Consider the following 21722-nt stretch of genomic DNA (forward strand, 5'->3'; position numbering starts at 1 on the left):
TCCATATCCCCTCCCCACCATTCCACCTCCACTCACCCTTTCCCTCACCCTCCACTAACCCTTCAAAAACCTGCAACCTGCAAAAGACAACCAAGATATGATCTGTCAAATCCTCACAAAATTATCTGGGGCAATGGGACGTGGGATTGAATAGATAAAGCACTGGTTATCCAAGCAAGGAAGGTTCTACAAGCCTAATATAAACAGCAAGCAAGAAGCAAGGCAATGCCAAAAATACAGGCAGTTCCCCTCCCCCACCACTAACTCAATACCCTTAAAAGTGAAGCATTTTCTTTGATGGTTACCACAGGCACTTGCAATCATCACAGCTGAAGTTAACAGATGGTTTTCTCTCTCTAGCCAAAGGACTCTGAAATATCGTTGGTATGATCCCACGCACTGTGTCCCCGACCTGACATGTGCTCACATATGGAATGGTTTTGTACCATGACAAATCCCATCTGGCCAAAGAGAATGGGCATGCCATTTTTAAAGCTGAGGCACCTATTTTGAGCCTTCAGGCTTAGGACAAGGAACGTTGGACAATGCAGTGTCCCACCAGAAACAGCAGGACAGCAGAGTCTGTAAATATTTTTCAAAAAGGAGGGGTAGGTAAGTATTTGTGAAAAACAAATGTTTTCAAACTGGCATAGGGCATGAAAGGGCAACTAAAATGGAATGAGATGGTTAGCTCCTTTTCGTTATTTTTCTTTATTATGTTACTGTAAAGGGAATGATGGTTGAACTTTTCATTTCGTTATTGCTCTAATTTATTGCTATGATTTTGTATTTTTGAAGATCTGTAATGCTGGACTTTTTATTTCTTTATTTTTTTCCCTCAAAATTTGTACTCAAGAATCTGTACTTGGGTATCTTTGTACTTAACGTGGCGCCTGAGGTGTTAACCTGTAAACTTTTCATTGCACTCATGAGAGTACATGTGACAATAAAACTAATTCAAAAGCTCTTTCCGAGTTCCAGCACAATCAGAGTGATCAACTTGTGCTGTAAAGTTAGATTCGGAAAGAAAGAAAATTTCTTTGACAGAAACTCTTTTACAAATCTGCACCAGTAACTGAGTAATAATCAATCAGTCAGCACTGTCCTGGTACCAACATTGAAAATGAGTCCAATCAATTCATTCCAGATTTATTTTATCATGAAGATGGATTGCCAAGTAAACACTCAGAGTTTTCCATCAAAACAATAGCTGGTTGAACAAGCATTGTAGTGTTAACATCTGTCAATAACATGCAGCAATGGAGGAGACATCTCAGGAGTTTGTCCCAGCTTTTACCAAAGGCTGCAAATATGACCCCTTGCCATTACAGCCCACACTTCCCAATGAACGGCAGGATGAAAATGTTTTGAGCTGAAGGATGAAGAAAATATGTCTAAGGTTTGCAGCTCGGGGCTACTTCATGCACAAGAGACATGTTTGTATGAGAACAGTGCTGACCTTGGTGTCTACACAGAGTTAGATTTAAACAGCTCTATTTTCGCTGACACAATGAAGGTAATAAGTGCAAAATGAAAGTTCCTTACATACATTTCTTTCGTCGCCCACAGTAGTGTTGCTTCTGATCTCTCTTGTGCTGCTGATGCTTTTGCAGTTGGGGATGATAAGAGTGGAGATGGTGCTGGTGATGATGTCCACTACTCACTGGCCGCTGTTGCATTCTGTGCTCCACCGATCGCTTGAAGAGTGCATGAGGGCGATTACCAGCAGATGAGGTGTAGTTGTGTCTTAGTGCCAGGTGATGAGGTAATGGAGTTATAAGGTATTCATTTTCTTGGCTCCGTATTAAACCTGACTGGAAGACAAATGGGATTTTTTGGGTTTTTCCTTCCCCCCATGTGTTACAACACACAAAAGACTGTCATGTGATGATTTTAAGTCTCAAGCATGTTGAGGGGTGAGTATTAATATTTTGGGCAAAATGGTGGCATGGTAATAATGTCATTGAATTATGCAGTACAGTCCATTAGTCTGCACCAACTACAGAGGAACCTCAATTATCCAAATATTAATTATCTGAATATCGGATTATCCGAAGGGGCTCTCAAAGTCCCAATAGAAATAATACGTCAAGGAGCTGATTCAACCCCGATCGTGTCTTTTGTTTACAGATACAATGATAAAAAAAAGACTTTGGCTCACTGAAATACTGACGAGGACAGTCTTGGACAGTCCAGGCACTATCTCTAAATGACTGACCTCCCGCCCTCTCTCTGCTCCCCCCCACCCAACACTTTCCCTGGAGTCCTACACAGGTGTGTACCCTAAACCCACCCTTCGCCAGATAATCTCTCCAACATTGTCCTGTACTGAGCAGAGGTGGAACCTGTCAAACGTTGTGTGTGTGCGTGTGTGTGCTATTTGGAGCCTTATCCCACAAAGGCAGCAGCAGTCTTACTGTTGGTGTCCACTCTGGCTGGCCCATGGAGTGGGGGGGAGAGGTGGAACGGGAGCGGGGACGTGGACTGGGTTTGGATGGTGAGTGGTGGCGGATAGGGGCACGAGGTGGAGGGTGCAAGCTTGGGGGTGCAGGGTTGGGGGAGTAGGGTCAGGGGCTGGCGAGTGGGCAGGATAGGGGTGGACGTTGTTGGGGGTGGGTGCGGGGGGCAGTGTTAGATGGGGTTGGGGGTGGGGCGGGGGCGGGTTGGGAGCGGATGGGTTGAGGGTGGGCGGGATCTCGCACGCAGTGTGCTTTTGCCTAGTCTCCTGACTGGGGAGCAGACTTCACAGAAAACTCCGAGCCCCAGAGGAAATCAATTATCTGAATAATCAATTATCCGAACGAAATAGTGTCCACCCATCTCATACAGAGGTTCCTCTGTAATCTACTCTATACCTACAAGTCTGGAAACATCGAGGGAAAGCAGAGTCAAGGTTTTAGGGCAAGTGACCCTACTTCAGAACCTGAAAAGGAGTCACTCCAGACTCAAAATGTTAACTCTAACTCTCCACAGATGCTGCCAGCTAAATGGTGTACAATCCCAGTCACCACACTCCCAGAAAGATGTGGATAAATGTTTACTAGGATGTTGCCTGGTATGGGGGAGTTTTGGCTATGAAGAAAGGTTTGTTTTACTGAAACGCAGGAGATTAAAGGGCGATCTTACAGAAGTTTTTAAGATTGTGAATGGCACCGATAGAGTGGAAAGTATGAGGCGTTTTCCCAAGATGGAGGGGTCAATTACTGGGAGAGACGGATTCAAGGTGTGGGAGAGGGGATGCTTAAAAGAGATGTGCAAGGCAAGTTTTCACACAAAGGGTTGATCGTGCCTGGAAGGAAGCAGACACAATAGCAGCCTCCAAGAAGCACCTGGACGAATACATGAATGGGAAGGGATGTAGATCCTGTACTTGACTACAGTTTTAGTATGGAAGGACAAAATGTGTCAGCACAGGCTTGGAAGGCCAAAGGCCCATTCCTGTTCTGTATTGTTCTATAGTCATAGAACATTACAGCGCATTACAGGCCCTTCAGCCCTCAATGTTGCGCCGCCCTGTCTTACTAATCTGAAGCCCATCCATCCAAACTATTCCATTTACATCCATATGCCTGTCCAATAAAGACTTAAATGAATTTAAACTTGGCGAATCTACTATCATTGCAGGCAATGCATTCCATATCCTTACTACTCTCTGAGTAAAGAAACTACCTCTGACATCTGTCTGATACCTATCTCCCCTTACTTTAAAGCTGTGTCCCCTCGTGTTTGCCTTCCCCATGCTTGGAAAAAGGCTCTCCCTGTCCACCCTGTCTAACCCTCTGATCAATATGATGGGGTTCTATGTTTCTAGTATACTTCAAGGTCACTTGACCAATTTACTTTTTTTCCAAATTGATCATAATTTTATATCTTATAACTTCCCAGAAACACCACAGGAGGAGGCAAGGTAGAAAATCAATTGGCAGTCATCATCGAACGACTCAGAAGCTAAAGAAGGATGATTAAAGACAGTGAATGATTACGAAAAGAAAATTGTTAGTATTTTCAAATTATAACGGTTGTTTACATGATAAACTATTGGTTTTCTGTCTTTCTAATTAAAAATGGAACAATATATAAGCAGGCAATCCCTGGGATGAAACACTTCCAACATGAAATTTCTATTAACGTTAATTGGAGGCAAATTTACTCTAAAACACTCTAAGTATCCCAGCTGACTTGTTCACATGTAAATTCTTCCATAAATCTTTTTTCGATTAAGCCAATCATTTGAATTTCTCTTCACGCAATATATCTATGGGATGCGAGTCCTGATGGCAAAACCGGCACTAAATCCATTTCCAGCTGGCGCTCAGTAGTGATCAACAGTAGAGAGTTGCAATATGGAACTCTACAGTCCTGGCTGTGAGGACATCCACAACACTGGTAAGGAGGAAGTTCCAGGATTTTGGCCCAACCACATTGATAGAAAAGACAACACATTTCCGAGTCAGGATAGTGAGTAGTTTTGACGGAAACTTGCAGGTGGTGATGTTCCCAATTATCAACTGCTCCTGTCCTTCGAGGTCACAGGTTTGGAAAGAAATCTCAGTGAGTTACTACAGAGCATTGTGCAGACTGTACACATTGTGTGTCAGTGGTGAAGGTGAGTGCTAATCAAATGGACAGCTTCGAGTGGAGTAGCTTAATAGAATAGCCTGTGACAATCAGTCAGCAGCAGATAGAGGAGAAGATGAGAAGGGAACACCAGAACAGCCATTTTGAAAGAAAAGGTGTACACACCCATCAGAGGAAAGATTATTGGCGTGGATGTGAGACCTTACGGACTGTACTTCGACAGTATTTGCGACAGAAATTAAAATATCTTCATTTATTGAATGCTTTACTTTAAGGGGCATGGTGGCTCAATGGTTAGTACTGCTGCCTGACAGCATCAGGGATGTGAGTTCGATTCCAGCCTCGGGCGACTATCAGTGTGGAGTTTGTACGTTCTTCTGTGTCTGTGCGGGTTTCCTCTGAGTGGTCTGCTTTCCTCCCATAGTCCAAAGATATTCAGGTTAGGTGGATTGGCCATGGGAAATATGGGGTTGTGTGGTTATCGAGATATGGAAGGGATGTGGGCCTGGGTGGAATGCTCTTTGGGTGGTCAGTGCAGACTTGATGGACAGAATGGCCTGCTTCCACACTGTAGAGATTTTAAGTAGTAAAGGTCTATGTCATTAGAAGGGTATATTTGTATAGTAAGTAGTACTGAGGTAAAGCTCTAAATAAACAACTTCACCAACATCAAATAGTACCTCTCAGGAGATGAGTGGACCTCAGGAAAGGAGGGAAAACATGGCCTGATTTCATAAACATGAATTGGTAACAATACAAGGAAGCCATAAGTTAATTCACTGGTTAGTAAATGCCTTAAGGCCATTTAAAAAAAGATGATTTTATATATACATACACACACATTGGCCTTATGATTATTGAAGAGACTTAGCAGAGGGGAAGAAATTATTCATGTTTGTATAGAGTGGGCAATAGAAAGCCCGTCAGGGAGTTTGGCAACAGTCAATTAGTGTGAAAAGGTTTGGGCTGAGGCTTTTAGCAAATGATCTGATTTAGCAATGGGACAGATTTTTCTTAAGCAGTGGCAGGTAGTCAGGGTGACGGGGTAAACATTGATGAGTCACCAAAATAAGGAGTGGTCATCCACCTCCATAATCGCAATTGCTACTCCCTCTGAAAACATCTTTGATGGTCATGCACGCTGCCCCTTGAGAGCCAGGCACCATCAGTGATGCAAAGGGCCCCAATATTCATTTATCCACCTGCGCTCGGTACCTTTGGAGATATCAGCAGCTCACTTAGATTACTAAAACAGGGCACAGGTATGCCCAATTCCAGGCCAGCCTTGAGCTTTCAGGTCAGCCTGCTGGTGGTAATAAGGTCCTTATGTGGAGCCAAGTTCAATTCCCACAGCACACAAGTCTCAGGTTCAGGGTTTCCTGTGAGCATTGCCACTGGAGATCACTCGGTAACCAAGAATAAACTGCATAAACCTCGAGAGTCACAAAGGAGGAAAAACCAACACTGTCGATGAGATCCATTCAATTACTAACAAGTGACAGATGGAATTTAATACAGCAAAGTGTGAGATGATGCATTTTGGCAGAAGGAAAAGGGAGAGGCAATATAAATCAAATGGTGCAGTTCAAAGGAGAGTACAGGAACAGAGGGAAGTGGCAGTTCATGTGCATTGATCTCTGAAAGTGGCAGGACATATTACAAGAGTAGTTAAAGCCCAAGGGGCCTTAGAATTCAGAAGCTGTGTGTGGGATCCCTTAAATGAAAAGTGACATAAGAAAGATCCAAAGATGTTACTGCAAAAAACAGCATGGAAAATATCCCAGTGTCACATCATTGGTCAAGTATTTAGAATGGGAGTCACTGCAGCAAAGGAGGGAGAAAAATAGACTGACTTTTTAAAAGTTCATTCACAGGATGAGGGCACCACTGGTTAGGCCAGTATATATTGTCCATCCCTAATTGCCCAGAGGGTATCTAAGAGTTAACCACATTGCTCTATAAAGTATGGAATGTCCTATGGAGAGTATTAACTGAAGCATATACCTGGTATCCTCCAATATTCCCCCATTTTCCTTTTCCATTACACAGACCTCCAAGCTCTGTAAGAGAGAGTGACTTCCGCATCTGGAAGTCAGTGTGTCGACACTGGTTACGCCACAGCTTAGTGGGAACATCGCTGCACTCCAGCAGTGACAAAACATGAGACAGCCATCCTCACAAATTCCAAAGATTACTTGTTGCCAAAGACAGTATATCAACAATCTTTCTTCCCAAGGACAATCCCACAGTGGAACAAGCTGCCAAACGTATTGGCTGTAATCCCCTCAATTCAAATCATCAGGACCCATCTTTAGATTATTTCCATTTAGTTTAGATAGTTTCTTTATCAGCACTGACATCTCAGCAAGTCACGCCTGGTTCAGCCAATGCTATCCTTATCAAGATTGGCAGGATATCAATATTAGACTGTGATAATGACACAGCCAAAGCAGAAGCTGAAATAGGAGCAATGGAGAAATTAAGACAAAAAGAAAAGAGTTTATGATGTATCTATTGGGTCACAAATAGAGTATTGTGTCCATTTCTGGTCACCACCCTCAGGATGGACTTAAAATGATGGACAGACCTAACAGCATCTCTCGGAATGGGAGATTTTATTGGTAAGGTAGGAAGGAGGTGGTTCCTTTTTAAGCAAAATAAACTTTAAGGGTACAGGATTCAGAGAGATTTAGAAAGGGGAAAGGAAAAATTCTCTTTCCCTTTAGCTGATTGTACAAGGTTGGAGTTCATTGATTTACAGTTTTGGTGAAGAGTTATAAAGGAAATGTGGGAAGGAATGGTATGAAGGAATGGCCTGGAAACTCTCTGTTTATGAGAGCAGTGGAAGCAGCGATGGTCAGTTATTTCAAAATGGAACCAGTTGGACATTCAATTGAAATCCACTTGTAGGGCAAAATGGATAGACACTGGCCACCGGACTTGAAATGTTAACTCTGCTTTCTCTCCATAGAAACTGCCAGGCCTGCTGAGTTTTGGCGGCAATTTCTGTTTCAGTTTCAGATTTCCAGCATTTGCAGGTCTGTGTTTTGTTTTATGCATAGAGTGAACACACTGGGCTGGCTGGATTGTTCCAATGGGAGCTAGCATGGATGTGATGGGTGGAATGGTCCACTTCCATGATGCAGTGACTTTGACTCGGATCAATGTAAAAACACTAGCCTGACAGTCTGAGTTTTGCACCAACATCAAGCAGATTGGCTCCAAAATCACAAGCACATTGTTCGGGAAAGCGATAACCAGGCTGGTTGTCAAAATATACTTTCCTCTGACAGTGACAGAGAGCAAAATGATATAGATAATCCTTTTTTTAGCACACGTGCCCATCAATTTGTTCTCATCTCAAAATGAGCAGTGTGTACTGAGCCAAACATAGATGCCCACCAGAAATCCACAGAGAGGCTTCCTGTCTTTGATTTCATATTCGAGGAGAAAGTGAGGAATGCAGATGCTGGAGATCAGAGCTGAAAATGTGTTGCTGGAAAAGCGCAGCAGGTCAGGCAGCATCAAAGTAGCAGGAGAATCGACGTTTCGGGCATCAGCGGCTGATGCCCGAAACGTCGATTTTCCTGTTCCTTGGATGCTGCCTGACCTGCTGCGCTTTTCCAGCAACACATTTTCAGCTTTGATTTCATATTAATTTGATTTCATTTTAAACAACAATGCACCTTAACTATCCATGGTTCGTTACTGGAAGCAGAACTTCCAGTAACACTCTTATGTTTTCTAGGTTCCTATTAATGTTCATTTCAGGGTGCATGCTCTTCAGTTCAAACATTTAGGCCAAAGGTCCCTTGTATCCAGTGCAGTTTTTGATAGACAAATCAGATGTAATGTGGGCAAGTCCAATTAATTCACCTCCTTTTATTTTCCCTTTCAAGGGAATACAAAGGGCTTGTTGCACCAAGACACATTCACAAAGACAAATAGATTGAGCTGTGATTCAGAGGAGGAATCATTTGGTCAGATGTTCATAAAGACATCGGCGAAGACTACAAACTAATTATTGTCAAGCAAGCTCCCGACCTTCAAAAACCTCCAGGATTATATTTCACACAGCCTACCTGGGCCTCCATTTAAGTTCAATGCAAATTTTGAATGCCTTATTGTCCAAGTCAAAATCTGGAAAAGCACAGCAGATCAGCAGCATCTGAAAAGCATGAGAGTTGATGTTTCTGGCATAAGCCTTTCATCAGGAATGAATGGCTGAGAAGGGTTTCATATTCCCGATGAAAGGCTTATGCCCGAAATGTTGATTGTCCTACTCCTCAGATGCTGCCTGACTTGCTGTGTGTTTCCAGTTGTTGCCCTTTTCAACTCTGACTCTCCAGCATCTGCAGTCCTCACTTTCTCCCTTATTGTCCAACCCAATCAGCACGTCCTCCTTTTCCTTTCTCCCCCTTGTGTTTACTTAGCATCCCTACGAAAGCATCTTTGTGATTCATCTCAACCACTCCTTGTGTCAGCATGTCCCATATGCCAAATACTCTTCAGGTAATTAGGTTTCCTCTGAAAATGTTATTGGAATTTGATACTTTTGAACCAACCTGTTCAGAGAAGCTACTACACTTGGAATGAGTGAGAATTGAACCCAGGCTTCCTGGCTCAGAAGTAGGAACAATACCACTGCAACCCCTTCCCCTGCCCTGCTGGGTTTAAGTATTTTCTAATCATCATGCTCAGAGAAATGCAGCAGGTAGGCCTTGACCCAGCCCTCTCGGTAAAGGAAAATATTACAATAAATAGGAGGCAGGAAATTTCAGAAGCTCCAAGTGCTTATTTTCTTTGTCCTCCTTCCTTTCTCATTGATGTATTGTTTCCTTTTTGGATATTTTTAATCAACTTGTCAAGGGATGTTATATCTCTGGAGCAGGTGGGATTTGAAGTTTTGCCTCCTATCTCAGAGGTAATTCAGCACAAAACCATCCGCCCTGATGGATTCGTCGGTGACCAACTTATAAAGGATGCTCAGCAGATTCCAAAGAGATTTATAGCCAGTGAAGTACATTCGCAGTGTAGTAGTCATTGTTCAAATGTAGCGAACACAGCAGTCAACTTGTACACAATAGAACCCATAAAAAGCAAAATAATGACCAAACTCTCTGCTTTCCCATACAATTGAGAGTTAAATATTGACCAGGATACTGAGGAATATACTGTTTCTTAAAATAATGTGTGGAATGTTTACAGAAAACAACAAATGCTGGGGATCACAGCAGTTCAAGCAGGATCCCTGAAGAGAAAGGAAGCTAATGTTTTGAGTCTAGATGACTCCTGGCAATGCTCTGATGAAGAGTCACCATGACATGACATTAGGTTGCTCTCTCTCCATGGATCCTGCCTGACCTGCTGTGATTTCCAGCATTTTTTGTTTTCGGCACTCCAACAGTAATGTATGGGCGGTTCTGTCTGGAGATTTCTGCTTCATCACTGCAGTGGAGCCCAAACTACAGTCTTTGAATAGAGAGCGGTAATCTTGAAGCCACAGCTGGTATCCACATCCATGACCTTCAGAACGATTAAAAAGAGTGGGGAAAAATAAAGGTCTTCTATTTATAAAGCACTTTATTGCTAGTCCAAGGTGTTTTACAATCAACTAAATACTTTCAACAGATCTTTTTCCCTAAAGAGCATGAGTAAACTGGATGGATTGTTATAAAAATTAACAATAGCTTCACACTTACAGATTTAAGTTTGAGGTTCATTTATTTGTATTTTAATTCCACTGGCTGTTTTGAACCCATAACGCCATAAAGCTAGACTACAGGTTTACTCATTTAGTACCATAACCTATAACACCACCATCTACCAATATGGCACAAGATGGCATTGGTACACTGAAGGGGAAACCAGTTCATCACAAGGATTAAAGTAGAAGGGTAAGATAAAGTCATGTGGAAAAAGGTTTGCATGAAGTACTGACACTAGCACTAAACAGTGGGCTGAATGGACTTCTTTTGCACCTTGAGTACTATATAATTTTATGGATGCTTCAATTTTATTGACTCTTGAAGATGCTGCACTGGAGTGTCAAACAGGGAAGCCTTCCTTATAACCAGGGCATGCAGCAGTATCTCATTTTCACTCCCCACCAAATAACCCACGGTGCTATCATACCCAGCACATTACAAACCGGTGAGTCATACCACTCCACCCTGACATTGTTCCCAAACTAAAGTGGTCCCAGCTGCCTGTGTTTGGCCCATATCCCTCCAAACCTTTTCTATTCATGGACTTGTTCAAATGTCCTTTAAACATTGTAATTGTACCTGCATCCAACACTTTCTCTGGCAGTTCATTCCACACATGAACCACTGTGTGTGTAAACAAAGTTGCTCTACCATCTCAGAGGAAAAGGGCAGCACCACCAACTAAAGGTTTCACTCTCAGCTGTGCACCTTCCTCATTTGGAAATATATTACCATTGCTTCACTGCCACTGGGTCAATATCTTGGAACTCCCTCCCTTAGTGTACTGTGAGTATCCTTAAACTCAGACTGCTCAAGGCAACAGTTGGAAAATTAGGCACTGGAAAAGCACAGCAGATCAGGTCACATCCAAGGAGCAGAAGAATCGATGTTTCAGTCATAAGCCCTTCATCAAGAAGGGCTTACACCCGAAACATTGACTCTCCTGCTCCTCAGATGCTGCCTGACCTGCTGTGCTTTTCCAGCAACGTACTCTCAGCTCTGATTTCCAACATCTGCAGTCCTTACTTTTTACTGCTCAAGACAACAGCTCATTACTTGCTTCTCTATGGCATTAAGAGATGGGCAATAAATATTGGCTAAGCCAGCGATGCCCTTATCCCAAAAACAAATTTTTAAAAATGAAGATTTGGGTCTGTAAAGCAATATCATTTATCTCGATATCATTTCAATGCCTCTCAAGTGTGTTGCCATGGTGAAGAACTTCAATTAGCAAGCAATGAGTGCAGGATTACACTTGCCATGTTGTGTTGCCACAGCAAATAGTTAACATCTTGCCCAAATCTTGGGTGGCCAACCACAAGTTCCAAACATTTTTATTGATGGCCAACGAAAACAGCAACCAGAAAAAAAAAGTTTTATTTCGGGCCACATGTTTTGTAATGCATGTCTGGTCAAAAAGCTAAAACAAAGTCTTTTCTGATCTAATTAAACAAAATGTGTCTGTGAATGTCCGGCATCAGACCTCGAAAATAAGAATCTTGCCTGGGGATAATTGTGCCAAACAAAAATCAAATTTTATGAGGTAAATTAATGTCAGGCTTGCATTAAAGCTCACTGTGACTTGAGGGAGAGAGAATGAAAACTTCGGAACATGAGAACACCAATATCAATATTGCAATGGTTAGAATCTGTGCAGCTCGATGTGGCCATTAAATATACACTAATCACAGGTTTCAATTATGCAAATACTGATGTAGCAGCTGAACTCCAATACAACCCCAAGGCAATGCTCCAACAAATCAGAGTTAACTAGCCTGGTTTAAATTTAATCAGTTAATTATCACAGCTAACAATTCCTGCTACATTTCCCTGCCAACAAATTATCACCCTGTCTTCTTGTTTTATAAGCCACAACCACCTTCTGAGGTTGGTTTTCTTGCTTTGCAGTCCTGATGACTGCAAGGCAATTAAACTTTGACTTCTCCTCTCTTTTCAGCAATGTTCATGTTCTGTCCTACCAAGCAATCATACAAGTACAAGGAAAGGAAACTGTTCTACCCACCATGGGCTATCCGCTCAGAATAAGCATATGAAAATAAGCACATCATCAAATGTGCTCTTGAACAATACTATGGTATAAACACTCTGGCACACCTACTGGATCTTTGTGCAAAGGAGCACATTTTGTCATTCAGAAAAGAATCATTTATCATTTATCACAAGGGGAATTCAATACAATATAAAAGTATTAAAGTATTGTGCTTCACTACAGGGCAATAGAAACTCCATCAGGAGTACCTTATTGATGGATATAAATGTGTTGGGAGCAGTTCATGGAGGGTTTGCTAGAACAATACCTAGAATGGTGTTGAAGAGTGTGGCGCTGGAAAAGCACAGTAGGTCAGGCAGCAATCCAGGAGCAGGAGATTCGACATTTAGAGCATAAGCCCTTCATCAGGATTGACTTGCTGTGCTTTTCCAGCGTTTTTCAACTCTGATCTCTAGCATCTGCAGTCCTCATTTTATCTTAATACCTATAATGGGTAGATTGCCTTCAGAGACAATGTTTAACAGGGTGGACTTGTACCTGCTGGGGTTCAGAACAGAAGTTTATCCGGACGTTAGAAGAGGACTTGATTGAGACCTCTAAAATCCTGAAGGGTCTTGACAAAGGCAATGTGGAGTGAAAGTTTCATGTTATGGGAGAATCTAACAGCTAAAAATTAAAGGCCACATATTTAAAAGGGAAATGTGACTAAATGCTTTTCTCTCAGAGGGTGGTGAGTGTTTGGAACTCTCTCCTTGAAAGGATGGTGCAAGCAAAATCCTTGAACATTCTTAAGGTAGATAGATGCTTGATACGCAAGAGTTCAAAAGGAACTGCCTTTTCACTCTATCGGTAATGTCCGTGTTATTTTATATTCCTCTCTGAATCCATCTGTTTGCGTTGAGGGACAATTTATAAACGGTGGCTCAGTGGTTAGCACTGCTGCCTCACAGCACCAGGGTCCCTGGTTTGATTCCAGCTTTGGGCGATTGTCTGTGTGGAGTTTGCACATTCTCCCCGCGTCTACATGGATTTCCTCTGGGTGCTCCGGTTTCCTCCCACCATCCAAAGATGTGCAGGTTAGGTGAATTGGCCATAGTGTTAGGTTCATTAGTCAGAGGGAAATGGTTCTGGGTGAGTTACTCTTCGGAGGGTCGGTGTGGACTTGTTGGGCCGAAGGGGCTGTTTCCACACTGTAGGGAATCTAATCTAATCTAATCTAATCTTAATGAGTAGAGTCATACATCAAGGATTCATTATTGTTTTTCAGTAGCCACGACTTATTTCCTTGTAATAAATAGTTATTTGTATGAATTACAAAAACCTTGGACATAAAGGCAGGTAAATTGGGGAAATTTTACATATGTATTAAATCTTTAATTTTTGTGATGACACCAGGGTTTGATTTCCTAAGCGATACCCCACTGAGATGTGACAGTTTCCTGTGTGCCTTAGTGATAAACATTGAGCACACTATATACAATTTTATTCCAATCAATATGGAGTTCCTCAAACGTAACAGTATTAGATTTTATCTGTCATTTATTTACCAGATTCAGATTCTACTAAGTTTCTGTTGTGGGTCCCAAGCTTCTTTATCTTTTCCAAATTTACACCTTTCCTTTTCAGCTCAGCATCATCTTCAAACCTTGTCAACTTACAACAGATTTCTAAGTAGTTAGCAAATATTTTAAATAGTAAGGATGCCTCTACTACAATGAAACCTGGAGTATTTCACTGAAAATTGACCCTCCCTCCCTCACCACTCTGGTACCAATCCCATGACAAGTTTCCACTTTTTCTTCCTCACTTTAAAATCCTTCACTGCCTCTCAAATCATCAATGGTTTTAATTCCAGCTCTGGTCATTACCAAAGGATTTTTGTCAAAGATATGTGGTGGTTCAAATCAATCCTGCAATCCTGATTGCCTCTTATTGGTTTGGATCTCATCTGTTAACAGGTTAGGGAGACATAGTAGATTGGATCTTCCTTTCCTTCGGCCACACTGACTACTAATTATTACATATTCCTCAGACATTCTCCAGGAACTGATGAATGCTTCTAATACTATTCATCTTTGACTTGACTTCTCTCTTGAATACGAACCCTATGTTATCAGATTTCCAATCCTGTAATATTTCTCCAACATTTCCTGACAAAAGGCAGTTATCAGCGATGCACTAGTTTCACCCTAGTCTCTCTTAAAACTATTGGACAGATACCATACATCCCTCAGGATTTGTTAGTTTTGAGCTCTGTAAGCCTTTCTAAAACCTGCATCTTATTAACATTGACACCTTTAATTCTTAGGGATTATTTTCTGAAAAACAAGACATGTTGCTATAGTCTTCTACAGTGAATGTTTCCAGGATGTATTCACTGAGCACACGGGCTATGCTTTGCGCATCCACAGCATCTTCTCCACTGGCATGCATTTACATTCTCATTTGTTTGCTCTAAGTGCTTAACATTTGCAGTAATGCTGATTACCAAATCCTGCCTTGTGCCTGTGATCGCTGTTTGAACATGGTCCTGAAGCCCCCTGTAACCTTTCCTAATGGATGCCCAGTGTATCATCAACTCTTTCCTTCCCTAGCTTAGGACCACACAATTGGCTGTTTTTTAGCATTTGGGGAATATCTTGGTTTTCCATTGGCAGAATTCCCTTTTGGATTCACATCAACCTGGGGATTGTTAAATTGGAGAGTCCACAACAGACCAATTAGTTGATCTTTGAGATGGTCAAAGAGCCTCAGAATAATAAGCTAAATTCACTGCAGATCAGAATATTCTTGAGGACAGCTTACAGAGGTGCTGTAATGTTGGGGAGGGGGTGGGATAATGAGGAGGCTCAAGCAAGTTGGGCACTGGAGGTGGAAGTCACAAGGTGATTCTGTAGAAGGCACAAAAGCAAAAGAATAGAAAGAGTGACTCACTCAGTACCCACTCTCATTCATCTGTTTGAATCTTTTGGCTCAAGTTCGACATTGGCACATCTGGGAGCTAGTTGGCTGACTGCCCTGATAAACCATTCCATTCACTCCTTCATTCACAGCACTTTCTAGGCGTACAACACAGCGTTAAATATATCACACCTTCATTGTTAGTGAGACCCTCAAATGCCAAAATGATAAGTGTCCATCAGCAGGTAAAGATAATAGGTTACTGATATATGGAAATTCCGAGGCTTGGCTGAGGGGTAAAAATAGTATTAAACAAATTATTCCAGACTGGCATGCATGTAGACCTGTGAAAGTACAAACTGGGAATCAATCTCACTGGTGTATTACAGTCCAAACAGAAGATAACACACAGATACATACACGTAGAAGCAGACTAAGATCCAATAACATGTGTGCCACCTTAAGGTGAAATAAAGAGATTAATTGTTGTTGTGCCTTTCTTGACCACAGGATATCTCTCAGCACATTGCTACCCATGAATTACTTCTGCACATTCGCACATAGTCCTCAAACACAATGATCTTGTGGTGATGCTGTCAGAATGATAAGCATTGGCGAGGAAACTAGGGCGAACTTTCTCAGAACTGTACTCAAGTATCAACATAGTTTCTGTTATCTCATTCCAGCCACCAGCTCATTCTTTTTCTGTTGCCCCATGACAGGTCACCTCTCTTTATAGAGGAATGGATCGTGATGCCACTGAGATGCGATAGATATCCTGGGACTAAACTCACTAAAAAAATGTTCGAAGTTAAAATATCTACTTCATGCACGACAGTGTGAACACCAAGCATTCCCATAAAAGGAACAGTATGGTATAGGTAAATGATAAAACTCCTTCTGCACTGTCCCATGTGTCCTGTACCTGAGTCTTAGGATAGCACTCCAAGCTCCATGGTATGACAGCTTTTGCTCCCCGTGCCAATTGTTTTACAGCCTCCCTGCATCAGATTGTATCACATTTCTGTTTTCCCTCCACATCTTCTAAGACCAAACCATTTGTGTCATCTGAACACACTTGTGGCTTCATTTATTTTCTTGGTTTTCTTTTTCACTATCACCCTTCCTCCCATCCAACATCTACTTTTCAAGTCCTTCCATGGCCTCTCTCCTTCCATCTCTGTCATTCCCTCAGTACCTATAACCCTCTGAGATAACAGCATTCCTTCAGATCTGGACCACGTATTGCCATCTTTCGCCGCTCTACCATAGGTAATCGTGAGGCTTTGAAATCCTCGAAGTTTTTCTGCTTTTCAACTGTTCTTTTTATTAAATCACTGCTTAAAATCTCCCTGTTTGATCAAAGTACTCACCTTAATTTCTCTATGCATGCTTTCTGTCAAATTTTGTTTTGTGATATCCCTTGGTACAGTTTACTGTAAAGTAAGTCTTGATACAAATTACATTGAATTTATAGCACAAAAACAGTTAAATCAACCCAAATAATAATTTACCATTTGAAATCTACACTGCTTCTACTTTGTCTCACCATATTAGCACAATATCTCATGGACTTTTTGAACTGACCACCTCGATGCTAGGAACATCAAAACTCATCTTTGGGCACACAGATGAGAGAAAAAAGGTATTTGCAACAACAACATCAATATATCTTCAAGTTTTCTTTGTACCTACTCATTCTCCGGGGAATTATTACTTGCAACCAATGGCAGAGTGAGATAAAAGGAAGGCAAAATTGCCACAGTCCCAGAAAGCTGCTCTCTTATCAAAGAAAGACAACCAGTGGTGGGTTTAAGCTGAGGGTCACCTTGCCTCAGGCGAGGAGAGAGGTTGAGAAAGTGGGACCTTCACATAACCTCACATGGGACAACAATTGAACCCAAGCTGTTGGCGTCACTCTGCAAGGCAAACCAACCACCCAGCCAAGTGAGCAAGCCCACCCAAAACAATTGCAAACCCATGATGATGCACAATTGAAGTTTAAAAAGACACAGTCCCAAAAGCCTGCCTTTCGGCCCATCATGGTGTGATGGCTCATGGATAGAATTATCCAATTAATCTTACTCTACTGTTTTATTTTCCTCCAAAGCCCTTTATTCTACACTCAACTTCAAGCAACAAGAGGTAGAAAATAAAGAATGGCTTTTCGCCAATTCATTTATTTGCACCAGAATGCTAAAGCCAAGGTCTTCCCATTAGAATAAATAAGAGATATCATTTTGGAGTCCCAAATCCAAATAAGTGAATAAATCAAACCAGTATAAATTAAAGCTGAAGAAGCCATGCACTAGTCAGTTTATAGTCAACTACAATATAGATAATCAAAGAACACCAACATAGCACAAACATCACTTTCAATCACATTATATATAATTACAAATGAACAGACTCTTTTCTCACTGCCTCCCATTGTGTAGATTAAACCCTTTCCCTTCTGATTCCACTGTGTATCATTCCAAAGTACTAAATCCTTCTTCATTGACTCACATTGCATATATTTATAATGGCCATAGCCACTTTTCATTCACTTGAATTCTATAGAATACCAATTGACTGAACTATTTCCCACTTCCTCCCATTATATAGAATTTCAATGGGCCAAGCTGCTTCCCATTCACTCTCACTTTACAGAATTCTCCAGCACTTAAATACTAAATCCCTTTTCTTCGATATGTGATACATAAGCAATTTGCTCACCACCATTGCTGAGACAGCATTACAACGTGGAAATGAAACACTTTTGTGTGAAATGTATGCTTTCTGCTCAAAATGTTCAGTGTTTGTTAATGTTCAGCTTTAGTCAGGCTGAATGGACTACAAGGCAAAGAAAAGAGCAATGCTTTCTAAGCCTTGATGAAACTCCTGATCCCAACATAATCCTGATCTAAGCAGAAAATTTCTTGGCAAGCTAGTTGTGCTTTTTTTTTCCTGCATTCAACTGTACTTACAATAAAGTGAGACAAAAGGAACGTTGTGTTCCCAGCATCTGTTTTAAACCAGTAATCATTGCATAAAGCTGGACTCAATAGACTTAAGCCAGCCCTCCAGCAAAGGTCTCTAACTGGTATTGGGAAACAGAGTTACCAGGAACAAATTAGTTTGAAGAGCGTGGTCCTAATACCGAGATATAAATAAACAAGGGGTCAAATTGGATTCAACGACAAGATGGCATAATTAAGTCAGACAAAATCCAAAATGTTAAGGATGGTTGCAAAATGCACAGGCTGAAGCCACCATGGCTGATATTATGTTAATTCAGATCAGGAATGATCCGAGTCTAAATGACCCAGAGCTGGTGACTTTAGACTGCACTTGACCCTTTGAGGTTACATTGCAAAACAACCAAAAGGACTCTGCTCTCTTCTGCGAAACAAGAATCTCAAAGTCAAAGGGATGTGTGTGTAGGGAACCGGTCAGAATGTATTCACATGCAATGAAATGTGGCCTCTGTGGCATGGTGGTAGTGTCTTGGGTTCAAGTCCTACTTACACCAGGGGTGTGTAATAACAGCTCTGAACAGGATGATTAGGTAAATATCTAGCATGTAATGAAAGGCCTATGGGTTCATATACAAGGCCCAGAATTGTTCTATGATATGAGCATGAGCATTGCAAAAAGATTGACCAACTCAGTGAACACAATGCAAGGAGCACTCCGTCTAAGAGGAGGGATCAGTCTCTGCCAAAGCCACAAGGAACCAAGTTACACAGTTAATTTATTAAAGACAATGCAACAAGGCAGAAATGGACTGCTCAAATCATTGAAGGGACTTTTTAAAGACCAGAGTAAAGAGGGATTGGCAATTTGACCCCTCATTCAAAAGGATCATGACCAATCTAAGATTTCACATTTTCCTGCCCTTTTCCCATTGATCTGTCCATCTCAGCCTTAGATTTATACAAAAATGTTGTCCCACAGCTCTCTGCATGAATTACAAATTCCTCCTCTGCTGTACATGGGGTAGCTTTCATCATGAGCATCAGGAAATAATGCGGACTTGGAATGACAGTTGCTGAAACCCAATAGGTATTCTTCTAACACAACCACACCGCCCCGCGGCCCAACATTTCAACTCCCCCTCCCACTCTGCCGAGGACATGGAGGTCCTGGGCCTCCTTCACCGCCGCTCCCTCACCACCAGACGCCTGGAGGAAGAACGCCTCACCTTCCGCTTCGGAACACTTCAACCCCAGGGCATCAATGTGGACTTCAACAGTTTCCTCATTTCGGTAAAAACAATGTTTCCTCATTTCCCCTTCCCCCACCTCACCCTAGTTCTAAACTTCCAGCTCAGTAACTGTCCCCATAACTTGTCCGGACTTGTCCTACCTGCCTATCTTCTTTTCCACTTATCCACTCCACCCTCTCCTCCTTGACCTATCACCTTCATCCCCTCCCCCACTCACCCATTGTACTCTATGCTACTTTCTCCCCACCCCCACTCTCCTCTGGTTTATCTCTCCACGCTTCAGGCTCACTGCCTTTATTCCTGATGAAGGGCTTTTGCCCGAAACGTCAATTTCGAAGCTACTTGGATGCTGCCTGAACTGCTGTGCTCTTCCAGCACCACTAATCCAGATTCTTCTAACACAAGTCTTATCTATCACTATGGGTAACAGAGTGTAACTAGTGCCTCCAACTGGCTTATGGTTTATATCTATGCTCTGGCAAGGAAGGTATGAACAACATACTCACTTATATGCTGCAAGACATAACTCAGAGGCCTTAATCTTGCTTTTGAGTTCACAAGTCCTAGGTTTAAATCCTACCTCAAAAACTTGAGCATGCTGACATGACCATTTTAAAGCAATGTTTACATCTGAGCCACAGAAGGCAATGTCAGGCCTGATCACCAACAAGTCTCTAAAAGGTTGGATTTAAGGAAAGTTTTAAAGGACATAGAATCATAGAGTCATCGAGATGTACAGCATGGAAACAGACCCTTCAGTCCAACCTGTCCATGCCAACCAGATATCCCAACCCAATCTAGTCCCACCTGCCAGCACCCGGCCCATATCCCTCCAAATCCTTCCTATTCATATACCCAACCAAATGTCTCTTAAATGTTGCAATTGTACCAGCCTCCACCACATCCTCCGGCAGCTCATTCCATACACGTACCACCCTCTGCGTGAAAAAGTTGCCCCTTAGGTCCCTTTTATATCTTTCCCCTGTCACCCTAAACCTATGCCCTCTAGTTCTGAACTCCCCAACCCCAGGGAAAAGACTTTGTCTATTTATCTTATTCATGCCCCTCATAATTCTGTAAACCTCTATAAGGTCACCCCTCCAACGCTCCAGGGAAAACAGCCCCAGCCTGTTCAGCCTCTCCCCATAGCTCAGATCCTCCAACTCTGGCAACATCCTTGTAAATCTTTTCTGAACCCTTTAATATTTCACAACCTCCTTCCAATAGGAATGAGACCAGAATTGCATACAATATTCCAACAGTGGCCTAACCAATGTCCTGTACAACCGCAACATGACCTCCCAACTCCTGCACTCAATACTCTGACCAATAAAAGAAAACATACAAATGCCTTCTTCACTATCCTATCTACCTGCGACTCCACTTTCAAGGAGCTATGAACCTGCACTCCAAGTCTCTTTGTTCAGCAATACTCTCTAGGACCTTACCATTAAGTGTATAAGTCCTGCTAAGTAACAAAAGAACAGGGACGGACAGTTATAGGGATGCAATTGCAGAGTTTACAGTCTATGCGGATGAAGCTAAGGCCACTAATGTTAGAACAATTCATGAAGAGATTGATCAGGAGACCTGACTTAGAAGAGCCCAGACATCTGGGAGTTTGTTAATACAGAACTTGACCATTGCTGTGTCAAGACATTTTGTCGAAGATTCTTGTATTGCGCTCAAGAAATACTAAAGTTAAAGAAAACTCACATAGATACAATATGCACTGTTTTGCATATGTTATTTTCCCTTCACTCTGGTATTTCTTGCAAATTGTCCTGACAGGTTCAACAAAATCTGGCTTGGCTTTCAGTGAGAGCCTGCAAACATGTGGGAGTAGAGGAGATTATGGTGTTAGGGAGGGATGAGGCATAGAGAGAGATTTGAATGTCAAGGTGCACAAATTTTTAGAACCCATGGCATTGCTTGACCAGGAGCCAAACTAGGACATCAAGAAATTAGTTGGGTTTTGGGGGGAGGAGAGGGTCTGGAGACTGAATGGGTGGACAGAACTTAGTGCAATGACAGGGGCAGCAAGGCTTTGGATGACCTCAGGATTACTGGGGTTAGAATGGGTGGAGTGGGACAGGATGGTGTTAGTGAAGTTTGTAATTAACAAAGGCACAGATAAGAGTTTTCAAGGCTGATGAGCTGAGGGAGATGCAGTAAAGTCAATGTTATGGGAGGTAGAATTAGGTGATTTCACTGACAGCACAGATACATGGTGAAAAGCTCAGCCTCAAATCAGATGTGAAACCTAACCTTGGGAATGCTGTGGTTTGCCCTTGGAGAGTTTTAAGAGTGAGGG

The 21722-nt window shown here is 42.1% G+C and overlaps 1 protein-coding gene across 5 annotated transcripts in view; it reads right to left on the bottom strand.

Annotated features, from left to right (window-relative positions):
* Nucleotides 1–21722, bottom strand: part of adamts18 (ADAM metallopeptidase with thrombospondin type 1 motif, 18) — a 282233-nt gene that overhangs the window by 196390 nt on the left and 64121 nt on the right. For 3 of the 5 annotated variants that reach the window (XR_011964232.1, XM_072595845.1, XM_072595847.1), the window contains one exon: nt 1550–1814. The exons of 1 other annotated variant lie outside the window; for it this stretch is intronic. Coding sequence is in view for 3 of the 4 variants with exons in the window: in XM_072595845.1 (XP_072451946.1) it covers nt 1550–1814 (265 nt within the window). In the remaining variant the exon portion in view is untranslated. The remainder of the gene's footprint in view (nt 1–1549; nt 1815–21722) is intronic. One more of the 5 variants, XM_072595846.1, reaches the window with a different exon arrangement.

The sequence above is a fragment of the Chiloscyllium punctatum genome, chromosome 26, assembly GCF_047496795.1.
Source record: "Chiloscyllium punctatum isolate Juve2018m chromosome 26, sChiPun1.3, whole genome shotgun sequence".
NCBI classification, from domain to species: Eukaryota; Metazoa; Chordata; class Chondrichthyes; order Orectolobiformes; family Hemiscylliidae; genus Chiloscyllium; species Chiloscyllium punctatum.